Source organism: Stegastes partitus, unplaced genomic scaffold, assembly GCF_000690725.1.
Source record: "Stegastes partitus isolate 25-593 unplaced genomic scaffold, Stegastes_partitus-1.0.2 Scaffold34, whole genome shotgun sequence".
NCBI lineage: Eukaryota > Metazoa > Chordata > Actinopteri > Pomacentridae > Stegastes > Stegastes partitus.
This window is the reverse complement of record NW_007577765.1, coordinates 419033-438425: the sequence shown is the minus strand read 5'-3', so window position 1 is coordinate 438425 and position 19393 is coordinate 419033. Positions and strand designations below refer to the sequence as shown.

Sequence of the window (19393 nt, the reverse complement as noted above, 5' to 3'; positions counted from 1 at the left end):
CTCTTTTTTTTTTTCTTTCCAAGGCTTTCTAAGCTTAAAAACAGCATGGGGCATTTAATAGCAACTGAGAACCAGTTTGCTAACAAGCTTCTCATTGGCCTGGTTTTTTTTTTTTTTGCACCACAAGGATTCATGTAGTTCTCATTAAAAACTGAGAGCGAGATTAACAATACGCCACTGATGGATCACGTTACTTAAACTGTATTATTGCGAGCTTGAAATAGTCCGTCGATTTGGGTCAAAGCAGCCAACGCCTGCGCTGAAGTTAAGCAGATCTTGCTCCGGTTGGGCGATATCGCCAACTACATTAACCAGCGCATTCCTCGAGTGTCAGAGTGTGAGAGCAGAATGCAGAAGCCGTGTCTCCACCTCCGACCTCGCCCTTTGACCTGCTCCGAGCCACGCTAGGTGGTGCTGCCTGGCTTTCATGTGGTTTTAGCTCCAGTATCCCTAAAAGCAACAACTTTTCATGATTGCTTTGAATTGAGGTTTACAGTGCTGTAAAAACACCGAAATCCCGCTGTGAATTTCTGATCCTCTTTATCCACCGAGCTGTGTCGGAGCTCTCGTGTTCCCCCTCGCTGATGCTCTTTACCTCAGATGTTTAAGCGAGCGAATGTTCTTTCCATCTCTGTCAGCATTTAGCCTCACTATTAGCTGGCTGGATTTTTTATTTTTTTTAGTGGAATTCCCTGACCTTAGGTTTAGAAGAAAGTGAAGGTTTAGAGTAAATGCAAACAGCTGCTGCTTACTACACATACACAGAGTGAGCGTTTCTGGATTTGTGTATCTCTACACTGTTATTCTATGTTCCATACTGTGATCAATAGATAAACAGTGGAAACACTGAGTAAGAGCTAATGGGAACAAGAAACAAACTTGTAACGGGCTTCAGTTCGGAGGTGTTGTGTAGATGCAGTCGCTGATCGGCGGGTTCGCGTCGGCTTACCCATCATGCTCTAGTGCAGCAGGGATTAGGTTTGTCAGGAGCTGTTACAATAACTATTGTGTGATCGGCTGGAACGTGCTCCCTCCCACACTTGGCAGTTAGAACTAGAAAGCCGTGACACCTGATAGTTCATCCTCATTTAGCGTCTTGAGATTGGTTGAAGAAAGAAGTCCTGTTTCATCTGCACTTTAGACAGAAGGGTAATCTTCTCGCTTTATCTTCAGCTGCAGCCGCATTAAGTTAAAACTCTGCAAAAGAAAAGCATGCAAGTTCACCACGAGACACACAGTTTCTATCACAGTGTGTTTGGGATGTTTTTTTTTGGTGCACTTTAGTGTTTAGCTTTACAAAGGAAGAAGCCTTTTCTCTCTGATGAATGCACTGGCCTATGATATAATACCCGAGGCCTGCAGACAGACACACAGCTACAGTCTGCTCCTCCGACTCGACATCTTAATTTGTTTGGCATCTCCAAAAACTGTCATCGCATGTCATCCTCGTCCAGCAGCTTACAATTATTTTCATCAGCTCATCTGCTGATTATTATCTTGATGAAAAATGGTAATCACGGCTTCCCAGAGCCCAAAGTGATGTCCTCAAAGGCCTCGTTTCATCTGAAACCCAAAGACACTTAACTCTTTGAACCCCACAGAGTTTCTTGGTGTTTTTTTTGTCCCATTTTTACTCAATGTGGGCAACTTTTTTTTACTGTAGTATAAAGTCCTGCACCTCTATTGACAGCACAACCATGGCTAGAAGTAGAGAACTCAAAAATATATTTTGTGCAGTATGACAAAGTTAGAATGCCATCAATCATAAAAGAGAAAAAAAAGGGAATGTCTTAGAATTTTTAGTTTACAAAAATGGAAAAACTTGTCATCAGTGTGTACAATGTTTTTCCAAGTGCCAACGGATGTTACAAATATTTGGAGGAAAAACAGTGGCTGAACATACTAAAAACATTGTACACTTTTATATTCATTTGTTTCTGTATTTGTCTGCTACCTGCTCTACATAAACACAGCCTGCAGTTCAGCCGAGTCACTAATGACTAATGGCTTCTAGGTTATGTTTTTTTGCAGATTCTGCTTAAAACGTTTTGTTTTTTGCTGGAATTCTAAATGAGACTAGTAGCAGAAAGTGATATGGATGAAATATCATGATTTTCCCAACAAAACAAAAAGTCCAGTTCAAGGACCATCGGAAAGTTGAAAATTAGTCTTTACAGTTTCTGGCTCTGATAAATGGTGTAATTTTAGCATGTGTTATTTGTTTACATTTTTTTGTTTATGTGTTTTTTTGTGATAATATGTCTTTTAAATTACCGTAAATTACAGACTATTGAGCGCACCTGACTATAAGCCACACCCACAATTTTTAAAAAGAAAACCAGGTTTGTACATATACAGGCCGCACTTGTCTATAAGCTGCAGGTGTCCACGTTGTAACATGAGATATTTACACAGAAAGATTTTTTTAAACTTTTAACTAAATACAAAGTGGTAACATACACAAATACGTAAATGCTTTTTTTCCGAACAGTGCCTGTAACACGGCTGGTTAAGAAAATAAGAAATACAGTCGCCTACCAGGAAAAGTCATTGATCACTATCTTCATCTTCCTCCTGCACTAAAACCACTAAAGTCGTCTTCTTCAGTGTCGGATTTGAACAGCTTCAGAATTACTTCGTCACACACTTCCTCAGTCTCTCTTTCGTTGTCGCTCTCAATGTCACTTTAGTCTCGAGGCACATTCGTAAAAATCGTAAAAATCCATAAATTAGACGCATCACTGTTTAAGCCGCAGTGTTCAAAGCGTGTGAAAAAAGTAGTGACTTATAGTCCAGAGTTTATGGTAACTGGAAGATTTTGATGTTGCTTTTTGCTTTGCGATTTGCTTTTGCTAAAGACAATAAAGAAGAAATTCTCATAATGGAGGAGCTGGAATAAGTAGATGCCAATTAGTTTTCTGTCAGTTGACTGTTCCAATAATTGCTTAATTTTTTTTTTATGCCTGTAGTGCACTTAAACGTTGATGTGTAGGATTTCTGTTTTCTTTAGACATAAAATGACTCCAGGGTTCACCGAGCGTGAGTGGCAGTTCAGAGCGAACCTGCTTCACCTGCGGCTGTTTTTTGCTGTTGTTAAACGCCGTCCTACTTACTTACTTCGCTCACATTCTTTCATCAAGCCATGTGACATTTCTTGATGTTTGGCAGTTAGCTGGAAAAGGCGCATGAAATCTAAGCCTTTAATAGAGTTGTGTGATTGTATCAAGCTGGATGGCGCTGGGCTTGTGCAATGTTTATGCTCGCTTTTTTTAACTTCTTTTAGTTTCCTGGTGTTGCTTTTAGACCGAGAAGGAGGGGAGACAAGTAGATCTTTTAACGTCGGTAATTAAATTCCTAAAAATAGAGGAAATCACTGGGGCAAAGTTGACACATGGACCCTTTAATGTGAGGATTGTAACAAGTGTAATGAGCACTTTGTCCCAAACCTCCGCTCAGCTAAACTCTTTCCTCCTCAGCTATTGCCCCAGGATATATCAGACACACCCTTTTTTTGTATTTGTAGGTTTCTTAAAACAAATTACACCAACATATGCTTCTTACGGGGGTTTTGCAGAACAGCTGTGAAACATTACACACAAAAAGACACACAGTTATAGCTGCACACATTGGATTTGGGACTTGAATGAGCATTTGTCCTGCCGTATACCCCGGTGATGTGGTGTGTCGATGGTTTCTGACTGAGGTGAGGGTGTGGAAGGAGGGTGTTGCACCAAAAAAAAGAAGAAGAAGAAAAAAAAACCTGTAATGAGACTCTGCTGCAATCCCCTCCAATATGGTTCCCATCAGGCAGACTTGCACTTGTGGCAGAAATTCCAGCCCTGTAGCAAATGCCTTGTCTGGATTCAATCAAATCAGCTTCTGCCACAACATGCACAGAAAAACTAAGAATATGGTGCACTTTTAAGTTTGATGATATTCAGAAAAAAAGGGCTTGTTTTTTATTTTTTTCTTTAGAATTTAAAAGCAAATGCCATTTCATTATCGGGACCTTTTTGGCACAGCAGCTTGGACTGAATCTACGAGAGCTTGACAGCGTTACTTTATGCCGAGCCAGGAGACGTCAATCGACTGTTTCACCAGCAATCATTTATCCTTCGTTTTTTTTATAATGTTTCTCAAGTCTTCGCCAGTTCCCCGTGTGGTCGATGGCTACGCCGACTCCCGCAAGCTTCTCACCTGACAGCAAGAGACCCTCCGTACCTGTTTTATTCTTTACTAAAACATGCCATTGCTTAGTCAACAGTTTGCTCAGGGAAGAGGAAGTAGGGGAGGAGGAGGGAGAAAACGTATATTAATGATGAGTCAGCACTGCATAAGGAGCTGTATGGCAGACGTCCACACTAGCCAGCTGGCTCTGCTCTGAGACTCCAAATTTATTTCACTTGTTTGAAGACGAGGCCAAAAGGAAAAAAAAAAAAAAATGGCCATGTGCTCACCTACCAATGCACAGCTCCCCAACACACACACAGCAATTTCATTTTTCAAAATAGGTGTCCCAAACAGAAGGGAAAACATGAGTCATTGTCATGGAAGTGCAGGAGCTGATGCTCCCGCCTGGGGACCTCTGCTTCCTGTCACATCGAGCTTCACTGTGTCCAGATTTCCTGTCTGCCTGAGAAGGGAAGATTAGAGAGCTATCAAGTTATTTATTCTCCGTGCAGCACAGTTTTTTTTTCTCTCTAACTCGCACCGTGTTTGTGCCAGAAACACAACTCGATTAATGCGTTGAGTCATTTTTTATTAAGTGTGACACCTCAGAGTGTGCTCAACTTTTCATCTTTACTTTTTCCCTTCATCGAAGTGCACGAGCGTGTTTAGCAGTAGCTGTTATGCAATTTGAAGCTGATCTAGTCCGCCATGAAGGCTTTCATTGTTTCATTCATTGCTCTTGGTATATGGCAGGAAACATCCTGCTTTAACTGAGATTATCCCACTTATCGTCCCTCCGAGCTCATTCTTTCCACATTGTGTTCCTTTGAGGTCACTTGTGGCTTTTAATTGGCTGTAAAGAGCGTGATGAGCATGTCAGTGTTTCATGCCGAGTTCTGTGTTAGTATGAAGGATAGTACGTGTATGTGCCTGTGTATCTGGGTGCAGAAATGCAAACTGGGAATCCTTACAGCTGCTGCCTGGTAGCAGAAGGGTGGGTCACCTCTGTCAGCACAGGAATGCTGTGCACACTCAGCAGTTCACGCAAACGTGTACGCTCGCAACTTCTCGGTAATAGCGAATCAAGTCGACATGTTCGAGTGTCATTTCTCTCATTTATCATTCTTAAAATGTTGACTTCTTTCTTGCCTAATCAGCGCTCCAGCCTTGTTTATGGCTTCTTTAACCATAAAACTGAAAGCTGTATAAATGATGAGCAGGTCTTTGACAGAAAAGTTCTTCTTAACCACATCTGTGCGCTGTTTGAACACAGGTTCTTTGGTCCTTTGTGAGGCAGGTGGTTTGAATTAAAGATGTGATGAATACTGGAGAGATCATGTACAGGTTTTGTAGCTCTAGTGTAGAAACGTTTGTTTTTTAGCTTTCCAAAATCTCCTCTTTCAAACTTTTTGTGCCTTTTAACACTGAGGATAATACACGTGATAAAGTTTTAAACCTGTGTTACCTGCATATTAAGAGTGATGAAGCCCTAAATACTTTAATTTTAACTCTTTGTGTTTTTCTGTCTCCTCTTTTTCTTTGCAGAAGAGGTCGACTATGCTAACTTTGGCACCAACACAATAACTCGTAAGAAGAAGGCGGTGGTCGCGCTGCGCAACAACGATGTCAACCGCAAGCGTCCCCACATCCGCATCGGCATGCCGCAGGACTTCCGGCCGGTCTCCTCCATCATCGACGTGGACATCCTACCCGAATCTCACCGCCGCGTCCGGCTGTATCGCCACGGCTCGGACAAACCCCTGGGCTTCTACATCCGAGACGGCACCAGTGTGCGGGTGACGCCTCACGGTTTGGAGAAGGTCCCGGGCATCTTCATATCTCGGCTGGTGCCCGGAGGGTTGGCGGAGAGCACCGGGCTGCTGGCGGTTAATGACGAGGTGCTGGAGGTGAACGGCATTGAGGTGACGGGAAAGTCCTTGGATCAGGTTACAGATATGATGATCGCCAACAGTCACAACCTGATCGTGACTGTCAAGCCGGTGAACCAGCGCAACAACGTGGTCCGCAGCAGCAGGATCTCCGGCAGCTCAGGCCAGTCGTCTGACAGCAGCGGGTCCACCGGTTACCCGAGTTTGTCGGTGGCCTCGGCGGGGGTGGTGTCCTCTGGGGCACACGGTTACCAAGACGACCTGGAGAGCGACGAGGAGGCGGACATCGTCATTGAGAGCAGCCTCAAGCGGCCGTCGCAGAGGTCCAATGCGTCCCTGGCGTCCAATGTGTCCCGCACGCACCAGCAGGCTCCGACAACAGCTTCAGGCCCCGCAGCGCCTCCGAGCCCTCCCACGCGTCCGTCATCGGTGGTCTCCACCGCCTCCTTCCACTCTCAGCCGAGTCTCAACGGAGGTTCCCACCACCACCATCACCATCACCACCACCACCAGCACAGCAGCCTCAGCTACCAGCTCCACAGAGACCTGAACCTTCAGCACAACCAACAGTCGCAGCACAGTCATCACCACGTACAGCCGCCGCATCACAGCAGCAACCCAGCCCTCCGCCACAGCAACGGCAGCCTGCACAAAATCCTCAGCTCGCTGAAAACGGACCCACGGCACAGTCTCGCGCTCCCCAGAGGAGGGGTGGAGGAGGACGGCACCGTCATCACCCTATAATACTTACAAACGCAGAGACACAAACGACCCAACCGCTCAGAGACTGAACTGGAACAGCCGGCCAGATAAATACGAGCACGCGTGTTTTGTCAGATACTAAATGTGTAACTTCTGTTTGTTTGACATAACTGATAATAGGAAGTTGCAAACATGGAAAAATGTATATAATTCTTGTATTTTTTAAAAGTCCTCTTTGTCTTACATGAAAAAAAGATTTGTATGTTTTGTAATAAGCATCAGAACGAATAACTGTTTTTAGGCAAGTCCACTGTATCCTAGAGTTCTGAATGTACCTACAGCCTGATATTGTTTCTTAGTGACCACTTTTTATTAAGATCCTTTTCATTCTTATTACTGGGACCAACTTGGGGTTGCTTATGGATGTTTTTAAAGAGTAAATCTATATTTCTTATATTCTGATAAAAGCTGTTTAGAGTATGTTTTTTTTTTTGTTTTTTTTTAATAGGTCTTTTATGCATTGATGATTGTGATCAAATCCTTGTATCTGTTTCAATAAATTATTCTGTCTCACAACTATGCAAACTAGAAATGTGATGCTTTGGTTTGACGTTTATTGGAGGGGATTGTGTAATTTTGTAAACCATCAGTTCTGCATTTATATAATTACATCTGCTGCTCAGCTCGCATATTTATTAACTTGAAAGGATATGAATAACAGAAGATACTGGTAGATGAGACTGAGATAAATCAAAGTCTAGTCTGGTCTCGTTTTAAATCTCTAATTTCATCACATAGTCCCAGTCGTTCGGTGCGTAAGTGTTCTTTAATTTACTTTGTTTCACCAAAATTATGTAGCACAAAAGGCGTTTTCTCCCCAACAGCTGCATGTTTAGCTCAGCTTGATGACCGGGTTTTAGGTGGAAAAATATATAAAGCATCGCACGACATCAAATTTTGGTTTCACCAACTCGAAAGCAAAAGTCAGAAGCTCATCTCGTGACTCACGGCTGACAATTTAAGGAATCATCGAAGAGGCCGACCTTCGAGATTCTTCAACAGCAACATCGGTAAACCAGGAATTTATAACCACAAAATACTGAGAAAGGGGTGTGGCTTTGTTGTCCTGTCCATTTCTGGAACTTGTTATCATGGTGCCAATAAAGTAAATGATAGTTTCATATTAGCAAAATAATATGGTGACTATTTAAAGACCAACAATTGATAAGGAGCAATAAGGGTGTTTAGTCAGGGTGTCACTTTAGTCTCCTTCCAGTGATGTAAATCTAACAGTTAAAGCAACAAGCCCTTTGCCTGTAGAAAGGAAGGGTAAGACATTAAGGTCAAGTTTCACAAAATAATTTGCTCTAGACATCACAAAGTGAAGACGATCCGAAGGTTGAATTCCTTTTCTCAGGCACAACCAGTCTTTATTATCGTTTAGCTTTTGGCTACAGTCAGCGTATCCACCTGCGGCAGGAATGCAGCTTTGTCTGGTGTCGGTGACCCTCCATCAGCAGCAAACTTCTTTCACCTCTCTGCTAATGAATGTTTGTCTGCTGTGTTTACTCGGGATGCCACACTGCTGCTCAAACAGCTAATAGATCTTTGACACCCAGCGAGCCTTTACTGCCAACCTACAGTTTGTGGCTTCAGTGGGAAAATCCTAACTTTCACACAATCAATCCTCTCTATTAGTGTTATTTTATCAGCTAGAGTTAGTTAGAACTCTCTTTCTCACATGAGACACAAATGTTCAGCTGATAATTTTGGGATTCAGGTGCTCAAAGCTGAGGGGACAGTCACTTTATATTGTGCAAAAATATCTAGAGGCAACCATTTTAAGGCCACCCGTGATTCTTTCACTTGTATAGTGAATGTATATTTTGTATTAAGGAGGATTTATTACTTCCTCTCCTCTCCAAATAAATGTACTTTCCCTTAGCCTTTATTTAAACTCAGAATACACCCAGTTATGGAGGCCTCAGTTCCAATACAACCAAATAAATTTGAAATGAAGAAACTTGGATAAGTATGACCCTACAAATATTAAAAGGTAAAATCACCAAAATAATAAACCCTTTAGGAATAATATGAAAATTTAAAGTTTAAAACAAATGAGTCGACTAAAACAAGAACAGCTGGAGGTAAAATAAGTAGAAAACCTGATTTGCCCCCAGGATAAAACCAACTCCAGTTTTGGATGACTCTGCTTGAAAACTAACCATTTTCATTAAAATGTTGTATGATGAATGATGTGGCTTTTAACATAGAACTTCAGAGCTTTAAAAACCCCTGCAGTCAATTGAAATCATGCAGCCTGCTCTTGTGATCCAGTAATTCTGGCTGCCCTCTGCTGGCCCAGATTGCAATTACATGGTAGGTTTTGAAATCTGAGAATATTGACAGTTACATTTCACAACTGATAGGAACTCCATATTTCATTGCTAAAGCCCTTGATGTTTTTTATTTGGAAGAGGAAGCCAACATTTCAACCATGTGACTTCTAAAGTGAACTTTTCCCAAACTATCAGGAACATAATCTTTTCTGACTGAAAGTAACTTATATACTGATAAATATCTTTAATGAACGACTATCGTGTCCATCCATTCACAGTAAGTCTTTACAAAAGCCTGATTATGTTAAATACATCTATATTGTAGATTATTATCAGCGTGCTTGTGATTTATTTTTTTTTTTTTTGTATTTGATTTGCTTGCAGTTAGGAAACATGTTTTGTTTTGGCTTTCAATTCAGTTATGCACATTTTTTAGCTTTAAGTGGACTAAGAAGAGTAAAAATTTAAAGTTTAATCCCATTGTTGTTCACTACTACAGGTTTTTTTTTTAACTTTAATTCTTTATAAAATATGTTTTATTTAATATCACTATGTAATTCATGACATCATTCATTTTCGGCTTTAGTCATTGGTCAGCACTACAGCTTTACACAGTGGCAGCAACAACCAAGTCTGATTTATTTAAGTGTGAATTAAATCAGACCAAAGTTTTGGTAGCAAACCACAGCAGCACCAGTACAGTCCACAAGCACTTGAGGAGAAAACACACAGGTACCATTTAGCACAGAAATCCTTCACACCTGTTCGCTCCTGTGCTCACATATACTGCATTTTAATAAAGAGGATAGTAAACCCATTCTCATTTTCATATTTTTCTGTTGCTGTTGTCAGACAACACAACTAGGATCAAATGGTGACTGAAACTCGGCTCACTAAGATGACATAATTTTCCATAAGCTCAAGTTGCATTGAAGTCAGAGTGAAAAGACAAAATAAGGAGAAACATTTGGTCTGTGCTTATAAGATATCCACCGTGTACATGTTGTACTTTGTTTAACCCTTTATAGGGAAATGAAATACTTGGAAAATGAAAATTTAAACCCTTGGGGGTTATTGAAGGATATTTCAAGATATTTTTACTTTTGTGACTTTAAACATTTCAGTTTGAGGTAAAGATGCTTACACAATCAGTAACCAAGTATTTATAAAGGGCTTGGCAAGTTCATTTAGTCACATTTTTCTTGGGGTGGTGGTATTAGTGGCACTAATCTGCAAAAATAAATTAAAGTGGAGTTCAACCAGCAACAAAGTGTTTATAAAGTCCCTGGAATATTAGTTTAGTGACATTCTTTGAAGTGATATTGGCACAAATATAAAAACTAAATCAAAGTGCACATGGTCCTTCAACCTGGAGGAGAGGCCCAGGGCGGACATATTGAACGTCCAAGGAAGTTACCAAATATGGTCACTTGCCCCATAAAGAGTTAATATAGAGACTCAGATTTTTCACCTTGCTAAGGGGTTTATGGAAACTTGGATTACTGTTTGAAGTTGCACGAGTGACTTACATATTAAATCCTACAATCATGTTGGTAGTTTGCCTCTAAAGTTTTGCGCTTCAACATGTGATTTTTTTTTTTTTTTACATTTCATGGTGTGCTGCATTACACAAAGACATATTTGCTTTACAAAATATGAAGAGAGAAGACTTACAATGCATTACAATGCTTTTTTTTTTAGAAGAAAATATACAGTTTACATTAATCGACTAATCGGTAAAATAGTCGACAGAGTTTTTAGCGGCCGCCTTAGTTTTGACCCTAACGAGCCGCCGTCCACTGAGCAACACACGTGATCCAGTCAGTTGACAGAGCAAAACACAGCAGTGGAGCAGAAAGACGGTCGACATGGACCATCACCGGATTGACAGGGTGGGCCTGCTGTCTCCTCTGGAGGAGTCCAGCGCAGAGATCAGCAGAGACAGCGGCATCGTGTCCCAGAGCGCGAGCAGTCTGTCCATGGTGAGCGAAATCCTCAGCAGCGGCACCGTGTCGCAGAGCCCCAGCTTCGGAGCCGCGGCTAACGTTATCCCCCAGAGCCCGAGCCTCAACGACGCGGCGGAGCCCGGTGCGACCGAGCAGCACGACCCGGAGGAGGACGACGAAGTCCTGCGACACGCCGCCTTCGGTTACTCTTCCTACATCAGGGCGACCGCCGGAGAGGAGGTTGGTGCCGTTAGCTGAGAGCCAGACACGTTAGCTAAGTTAGCTCTTTGTTTTTAGCTGCTCTGCTGCATTATAGTTCGCATCCACTCACAGTTTACATGTAGAATTCAGGTGTCACACTCTAACTTTGACCCCAGAATAAAGTTGTCTAGACAATCTGAATGAACTGCCGATTTATTTACAACCAGTCTAGTCAGTCAGAGAACTCCACAAAGGACCACTTGGCTTCATCCTGTCTAGACATTTGTCTGCATTTGTAGCTGCTGACATGTTTGACCGCCTCTGTCACTCCAGAGTGGACATTAAGTGGATATGCGTGATGCCATCCAGTTTATGGAGAGGCTGAGAAAGCCAGTTTACTCAGTAGGAAGACAAAAGGCCCCTGTGTGTTGACCCTGTGATTATCCCTGACACAACTTATAGGCAGTGAATAGCAGCTTGATCTGGTATGTGGGGCTGAATATGAAGCACAGAAACTGTCACACAGCTGGCGCTCAGTTGGCCCTGGACAATATGGAAATTGGTAAATTGCAAAAGCTGCATCATAGGATTAGAATCAGAGTCGAGTTTTATCTCCAAGTAGGTTTCCACATACTGGAAATTTGGCCAGATGTTTTGGTGCAGACTTTTTAAATAATGATAATGAGATTTAATGAGAAAGCAAGTGTTGTAAGTGAATTAATAATAAGTGTACCAAATCCAGGCATTTTTTCAGATATGTAAAACTAAGAAATATTTATAGAATATATGAATACCGTGTAACTAATACCATAATTCAGTTTTATTCCATTAGAGTAGAGTGGAACTCCAAGGGTTGTTGCACACATGCCGCAGAGTTTTGAACTGTTATGTCAATGGTTTTACAAAATCACACCACCCTCCTTGTGTGACAGTCACACTTTTGTGATAATATCTCATGTGGCGATGCTCCATCACATGTTTTAAATCTACTACACAGTGAATATTAAATTGAAGCTTGCCTGTAAAATTTTTTACTACAAATCTAATCACAATATTTGTCAGAAAAATCTAAATTAGATATTTTCCCTAAATCACTCAACCCTAGTAGACTCATAATCAGTAGCTATATTTTCCTCTAAAGTTTATACAGGTGTGACATTTTACCTTGTCTTGTAACAATTTTTATTTTAGATTCTGTGCTTGGAGAAGAGCTTGGAGGAAATGCTGACAAGAGTAGACGAGTTTGTTGGAATGCTGGATATGGTAAGCTAAGTCATGTTATGAAACTGTGGCACATTATGCACTGTATGTGTCACAATTTGAACTATGTGCTTAAATTGACTCTTGCATTCTTTTGTGTTTTGTGTCCAGATCCGTAACGATACCTCCCAGATAGTTAATGAAAACCTACCTCAAATCCAGCAGAAGTCAGATGAAATGAGACAAATATACAGAAGAATCGATAAGTTAGAGGTAAGCGGTTGATACTGTCATATGTCAATTATAATTTGCTGCTTTAATGCTGAACACTTGATCCAGTGAAAAGCGTCCTTTGGCTAAAGTCAACTGCAGGCACTTCCGGCACATCCCACAGATGCTCAGTCAGATTGAGATCTTAGGAATTTAGAGGCCAGGTCACCATCTTGAACTCTTTATCATGTTCCTCAACCCTTTCCTGAACAAAGTTTGCAGTGTGGCAGGGAACATTAACCTGCTGGAAGATGCAACTCGCATCAGGGAATACCGTTGCCACGAAGGGATGTATGTGGTGTAGAACAGTGTTTAAGTATGTGGTACAAGTCAAAGTAACATCCACATAAATGCCACAACCTAAGGTTTCCCAGCAGACATTCCCCAGAGCATCACACTGCCTCTACCAGCTCGCCTTTTTACATAGAGCATCCTGCTGCCATCTTTTCCCCAAGCAAACTGCGCACACAACAGGCCATCCTCATGACGTAAAAGAAGACATATTTACAAGTGATCAGGTGACACAGATCAGCCTTCAGTCCCCGCATGCATCAGTGTGCAAATGACTCTGTCACTGCCTCACTTGTTGTCCTTCCTTGGACCATGTTTGGTTTATACTAACCACTGCGTACCAGGAACAACCTGCAAAACCTTCAGCTTCGAAGATGCTCTGATTCAGTCATCAAGCCATGAAATATGACCCATGTCGAAGTCACTTAAATTCTTTTGCTTGCCCATTTTTCCTGCTTCATCAACTTCAAGAAAGTCCTGTTCACTCAGCCTAAAACCTGTCAGAGGTTTTCATGTTGTGGCTGGCAAGTCCATTTTTTGTTCATTTCCTATTTCTGTAAGCCTCTGTTGACTTACAGAGATCCAGTTCCTCTTTTAGAGTTACTTTTCCTTTTGGCTGTTGCCTTTATTTTATCAGAGACAGGAAAGGGGGAAGAAGAAAGGGGAAAGACCTGCACTAAATGATAGCGGTCAGGAGTCAATCCCACAACCGCTGTGTCGGGGACTATAGCCCCTGTTTGTGGGTCGCCGTCTTGTCCGGTTGAGCTACCGGGGCAACCCTAGTTCCTCTTTTACAGGGCTCTCTTGGTGCATTTGCAAATTTAATTTTAGAAATCTTTTTCTGTATATTTTTTCAGGTTTTTATTTATTTATTTTTTGCCATCTGTTATTTACCTTGAGTTAGTTCACTCTTCTGTCTGCCTGCCAGTAAACAAGTGCCTGAATAGCCTTTTGAAACTTCTTTTCATATTTGCGTGGTGTTATTTTTGCTGAAACTGAATGTCCAATGTAACTGTGCAAAGAATCTTGATTTTTCTCAGTGTTTTTGCCACATCATTCTGGTGTCCCTGCAGGCCTTTGTAAAGATGGTGGGCGCCAACGTCAGCGCGATGGAGGAGCAGGTCACACAGGCAGAGGGAGAACTGGGAACGCTACCGAGTGCTTTCAAGAAGATGCTGCGCACAATGAGTGTTCCAGGATTCCTAAATGTAAGAGCCCATTTGTGCAGTCGTGAATTTGTAGTTTTACACTGTATGTTTGCTTTATTGGTACTTTAAAAACATAAAATTGTGAGTTTGATGTTGTGAGTCGGGTTTAATGTGTGTTCTGTTCACTCACAGAAACCGGCCAGCCCAAGAAGACCAGCACCACATCAGCGTCAAGAGATACCCAGCGTGTTCCGGACAGATGATTATTTCACATCACAGCCAGAGCAGTGACGCACTAGAACATTGAAAACAACTTGGTTCTAACCTCAGAGGCCTGTTGGGTGAAGCTGTATAGACAACTTTTACTGCCATCCTTTGCAAGAGGATCTGTTGGTGCAGTGGCCTCAACAAAGCAATAGTAGCCTTTCTGAACAAGTCACTGGAAGTCGAGTGCGTGGAGACATTCAGCGTTTTTTGGGGGGTGTTTCCTGGCAGCAACAAGCACTGAACTGTAGCAAAATGATTTTAAAAGTGCCTAAATGGGTCTTTCTGTCAATTTTGTTTTCACTAATTGTGATGAAAACTATGTCAGATGTTAGGTTAGTGACCAGTCAGGAGTACAGAGTCATCCCCCTTGCCAATAGGACACTGTAAAGAAGGTACGTTATGAGAAGCTGTAAAGATCTTTAGATGTAATACATGAAGAATTAACCCAGCTCTTTTTATGAATTACATTCCTGTTGGTGTTTGTAAAGACCTGCACGCTGTTATGAACCGATCCGTATTTCTATATCTCTCATCACTGTCCCCAAGCAATATCGACCTTATCCAGTTAAGCTCTTGTTGTCTTCCATTTCAAAATGCTCACTTTATTTCTAGCCTTATCTCACCGGCTTCGGATGGCAGTCGCCTCACCGACGTGGGGCGACATCTTTGACGGCACCTTTTAGGGAAAAAAAGCACACTATAGATGAGTTGTTTTAGTTTCACAAACCACACTATCTTATGAATAAAAGGCTTTGCGCCAGGGATGAAGCTGTGCTATAGTTTTTAAACAGTAACTGGAGGAACTTTGGATCTCATCCTTGGGAGAAAACTGTACTTTACAGATGATGTGACGTGGCCCTTACCCTTCCAACAAGGTTTAGTCAATATGGGTGCAGCTATGATTGATTATTTGATTGATTATTTGCCAAAATAGTTGTTGAAAATATTTCATTGTTCACTTTGGTTTACGTTTTTAAAGTAATCATTAAAATTTATTTGAGACAAGTTCTTTGTTGCATACGTCATTATGATTTAGTTGCACTGAAATTAAATGATTGTTGTTTACTTGTTGTTTACTTGTTTATTTTGTTAACATGTTCATATGATGTTTTTCGTATGTGCTGGAGGACATATAAGAGAAATAAGCAGTCAACACCATGGCTGAACATTTCAACCTTAAAATTGCAGTATGTCGATTACAGTATCAAAAATACAGATTCTGACTTTCAGAGCTTTCATATGTAATGAACCTAATTGCAAGGGGTTGGGTTTTCTGTATCATAATTGTTGTTTGAATGGATCTCTGGTTCAAATATGTATTATTTTAGTAGCGTGCAGAGTTTCAGGGGAGCTGGTGTGCTCAAGCTGCTAGCAGGAGGTAGCAATGTAGGGTTACCTGTAAGCCATTTTGAGGCATTAATTGATTATTTTATGGAAATTGCCTCTAAATGTGTAGCTGTAGATGGGTTTTTGGGACTGGTGGGAGCAGGAAGAGCGCCTGAGAGGCAGACCACAGGGCACATTAACATCGTGGCACCTCATTGGTCAGTTTTTCAGCGACGTCATAAGTTAGTGACAACTCGGAGGAAGCGGGAACTCCACCAGCCTCTGTTTGATTTGTCTCCACGCTGGAACATCTACTGCTGGGAAAAGTAAGCTAAAAATGAACGAACACGGTAAAAATGTGTGAGTTAAGTGCTTTTAAAGGACGGCCGTTTTCTCACGTCTTTAACGAGACGACTTTTTATGAAAGTAAACTAGAAACAAAAAGTTGAAAACTCTGCCGGAAAAACGCTGTAGGTGCACCGTTAGCTGTAAGATGGGCCACTGGTCAACTAATGGCGTCTGTGTCGGAAGAGCCGGAACAGTTTAGTTTGATGTTCTGTTGATCACAGCTAATTTCTACAACCTTTAATACCTTATCTACGATCTAATAGACCTAAATCTCCATAGAGTCACGTTAACAGAAGTGATAACGCTGCAGAAAGCACTGCTAAACTTGTTTTTTCTATTATATTTTGTTATCACTGCACTTAAAGCACCACTTAAAAGAGCTGAAACTGTCAAAAACAGATTAAGCTGCATTGTTTTCCCTGCTCTCCCTTACATTGTAACCGATCCAGTTGTTTTTACCGGTTAAAATAGCTTTAAAGGGCCAGTTTTAAGTTTGCCACCTGTCAATAAGTGATTTGAACCTCTACATTGAGACTGAAATGATATGAATGGATCCTAACAACTTGGTTTCATTCATTGGGATCATGTTTTAAGCATTATAACCAATAGGATAATTGCAAAAGAGATCATTTCTGTATGTTATATATAAAACATCATGTTAATTATAGTTCAAACTAACGAAAAAAACTTTTGGAAACCGTAGTATTGCCTGTAATCATCCTAAATGTCAGGCCTGGTTACCCTGTAAACTGCAAACTTTGCTTTTGGACGCAAGAATTCAGTAGCAAGAAATGTTAAAGCTTCACAGAGACAAACCTTTATGATGACCACAAATATTAACTTATGTACAGATAATGATGAAGCAGATAAAAGCAGCTGTAGATGTATATAAACTAATAGAATGCCATTTTATTCCACATTAAGTAAATACATTAAATAAATTAATTGAACAAGGCCATACAGCTTTAGCATGAAGTGTGTTTCAGTTTTGACAGACCATCACTTTTTGGCACAACACTGACCATGTGTTGTTTTTTTTTCAGCTGTGTATTCACATAAGAGGCAGAGTTCAACTTTAAAGCATCAGATGGTCTCTCCAAAAGAGAACTTTTTGTGCATTTGAGAGCACGAACAAAAAATAAAACGCATTACTGAGTTTGTCTTATAATTGAATTCAGAAATTACCACATTGTCGTCCTTACCTGTGCTACTCTTGCTGGCCACTTTAATAAGTACAGCTGTGCACTGTAATGCAATCCAGTCAAATCCAAAACAGTTATGCCATAAAAATTGGCTTTTGCAAAGCTTCTACATGTTTAGCTTTTGTTGTCTTACTTGAAAAGTTGATAATTTTACTTAGTGTTTCCTATTGAAGTTGTAGTGGGTGGTGGTCATGTATTGCCATGAAATTCAGGATTTTGTAACATCTCATTTATGTTAGTGGAGCGGACAAAATATGAGGAACACTTTGAAAATGTAATGCAGCTGACCACACTACCACCTTTTTATTCACATTTTTGTGTTCAACTGAAACTGGTGAAGCTTTGCAAAAGTAACATTTATGGTGGAGCTGTTGTATTTGATTGCATTACATTTCAAGTGTGTACCTAATAAGAGACCAGTGAGTGTAAATTGATTAAATGTAGGAACACGACAGACAGTGTCAGTGTTGGGGGATGCTCAGTAAGTTAAGTTACAGCACAACAGACTTAGACATAGCTTGAAATTAAGATTTTTTTTAAATGGTCACTTTATGTTTACAGAAAGCTCTTTTTAGAGACTGTGTTCATAGATGTACGTTTAATAAACCACAATAACTGACTAACAGACTCTTCTTTTACAGATTCAAAGCTTCACATATGGCGTGTGAGAAAGAAATATGGCAAAAGATCGGAGAGGGCTTTGTCCAGGAATATTATAACCAGTTTGACAATACCAACAGGATGGGACTTGGGAACCTATATGTAAGCACTGTGAAGTGTCCGTTTAGTTATTGCCTGTTTACAGCAGCATCAGCTCTGTTGTAAATACTGTGATGCATGATAAAATGATTGTGCATGCATTTGATGTAAAAAAAAAAAAAACAAAAACAAAAAAAACCCATTCTTTTTCTTAGGCTCCTGAGGCCTGTTTGACATGGGAAGGATCACCTTTTCAAGGAAGAGAAGCCATCACTGGCAAGCTAGCAGTAAGTTTTTAGCTGGTTGATGTTAACCAGAATTCACAAAGAAACTGACTTTTTTCTGTTCTTTTTCCTGTATTTCTAAACCTCATCAGGGAGATCATATTTTATTGCTTTGCTTTAAACAACCCCCCTCTTTATTTTCTTTTACAATACCAATGCCACATGATTGTTTTTCCAAGATACTGCTGTACATGCCAATAAAAATACTGTTTCTAATTCACAGAACCTGCCTTTCAAGCGTATTAAGCACATTATCACAGAACAAGACTTCCAACCAACAATAGACAGTTGTATCCTCATCATGGTGTTTGGACAGCTACAGGTAAGCTTGTAAAATTTACCTGATTACCCCGAGTGTGCACTTGATCCACAGACATGCCACCATCAGCTGTCTCTTTCTAGTGCTTTTGTGATTTATGTGTATTTCTGCCATTTTAGCTGTTGTTTTTTTTCATGATTAATATATCGGTTATTTCTTTCTGCAACAGGTAGATGATGATCCACCAATGGCCTTCCATCAAGTGTTTATGCTGAAGTCCCAAAACTGTGCGTGGGCGTGCACAAATGATGTGTTTCGGTTGGGAATACACAACATACCAGTGTAAAAAAAAAATAAATATCTGGGTTTACTGGCTCACACACATTGAGGTCCAGCTTTGAATTTATACTGTAGACAAATTTGAAAACAGGGAATTGTATGTAAAGTTCCTCCATGTTTACAACACATCATTAAGCATGCTTTTTTTTTTTTTGTAGTAGATATGTCATTTGCCAAATCACATTCCTATCCAACTAAAGAATTTATGACTCTGGACTACTGTTGTCTTTTCTTCCTCTGCCAAATAACTGCGGTTGTTGTACGCCGCATGACGAAGGCTGTATAAACGATGATAACTAATAGCGCAAGTGAAGTGAGCAAGCTGTAGCTGAGAGCCTGTGAAGTCAGTCAGTGATGGGTAGGGATTGATTACATGTACATGGAATTATGTAATCACATGACCACCATCTGTGTGTCAGTGTGTGTGAATGGATGAATGAGAAATGCATTGTAGGGTGCTTTGGAAGCAAAGATTAACAGACTGCTGAAGCATTTACTGTTACTAAAATTAGG

At 40.8% G+C, this 19393-nt stretch overlaps 3 protein-coding genes across 3 annotated transcripts in view; all 3 read left to right on the top strand.

The window, feature by feature from the left end:
• pard6gb (par-6 family cell polarity regulator gamma b) overlaps window positions 1–7349 on the top strand; it is a 35446-nt gene extending 28097 nt beyond the window's left edge. Inside the window, exon 3 of the mRNA XM_008301030.1 lies at window positions 5716–7349. Coding sequence (XP_008299252.1) covers window positions 5716–6803 — 1088 coding nt within the window. The 3' untranslated portion in view covers window positions 6804–7349. The remainder of the gene's footprint in view (window positions 1–5715) is intronic.
• Window positions 7350–10939: 3590 nt separating this feature from the next.
• bloc1s4 (biogenesis of lysosomal organelles complex-1, subunit 4, cappuccino) lies at window positions 10940–14913 on the top strand. Its single transcript, XM_008300969.1, has 5 exons — window positions 10940–11286; window positions 12439–12510; window positions 12619–12720; window positions 14082–14216; window positions 14349–14913. Exons 1-5 carry the CDS (start codon window positions 10969–10971, stop codon window positions 14445–14447), a joined length of 726 nt encoding a protein of 241 aa, XP_008299191.1. The 5' UTR covers window positions 10940–10968; the 3' UTR covers window positions 14448–14913.
• A 1081-nt stretch (window positions 14914–15994) lies between these two features.
• Window positions 15995–19096, top strand: LOC103371605 (nuclear transport factor 2-like). The gene is made up of 5 exons (XM_008300980.1): window positions 15995–16075; window positions 17941–18061; window positions 18214–18285; window positions 18506–18604; window positions 18771–19096. Exons 2-5 carry the CDS (start codon window positions 17957–17959, stop codon window positions 18885–18887), a joined length of 393 nt encoding a protein of 130 aa, XP_008299202.1. The 5' UTR covers window positions 15995–16075; window positions 17941–17956; the 3' UTR covers window positions 18888–19096.
• Window positions 19097–19393: the final 297 nt, after the last annotated feature.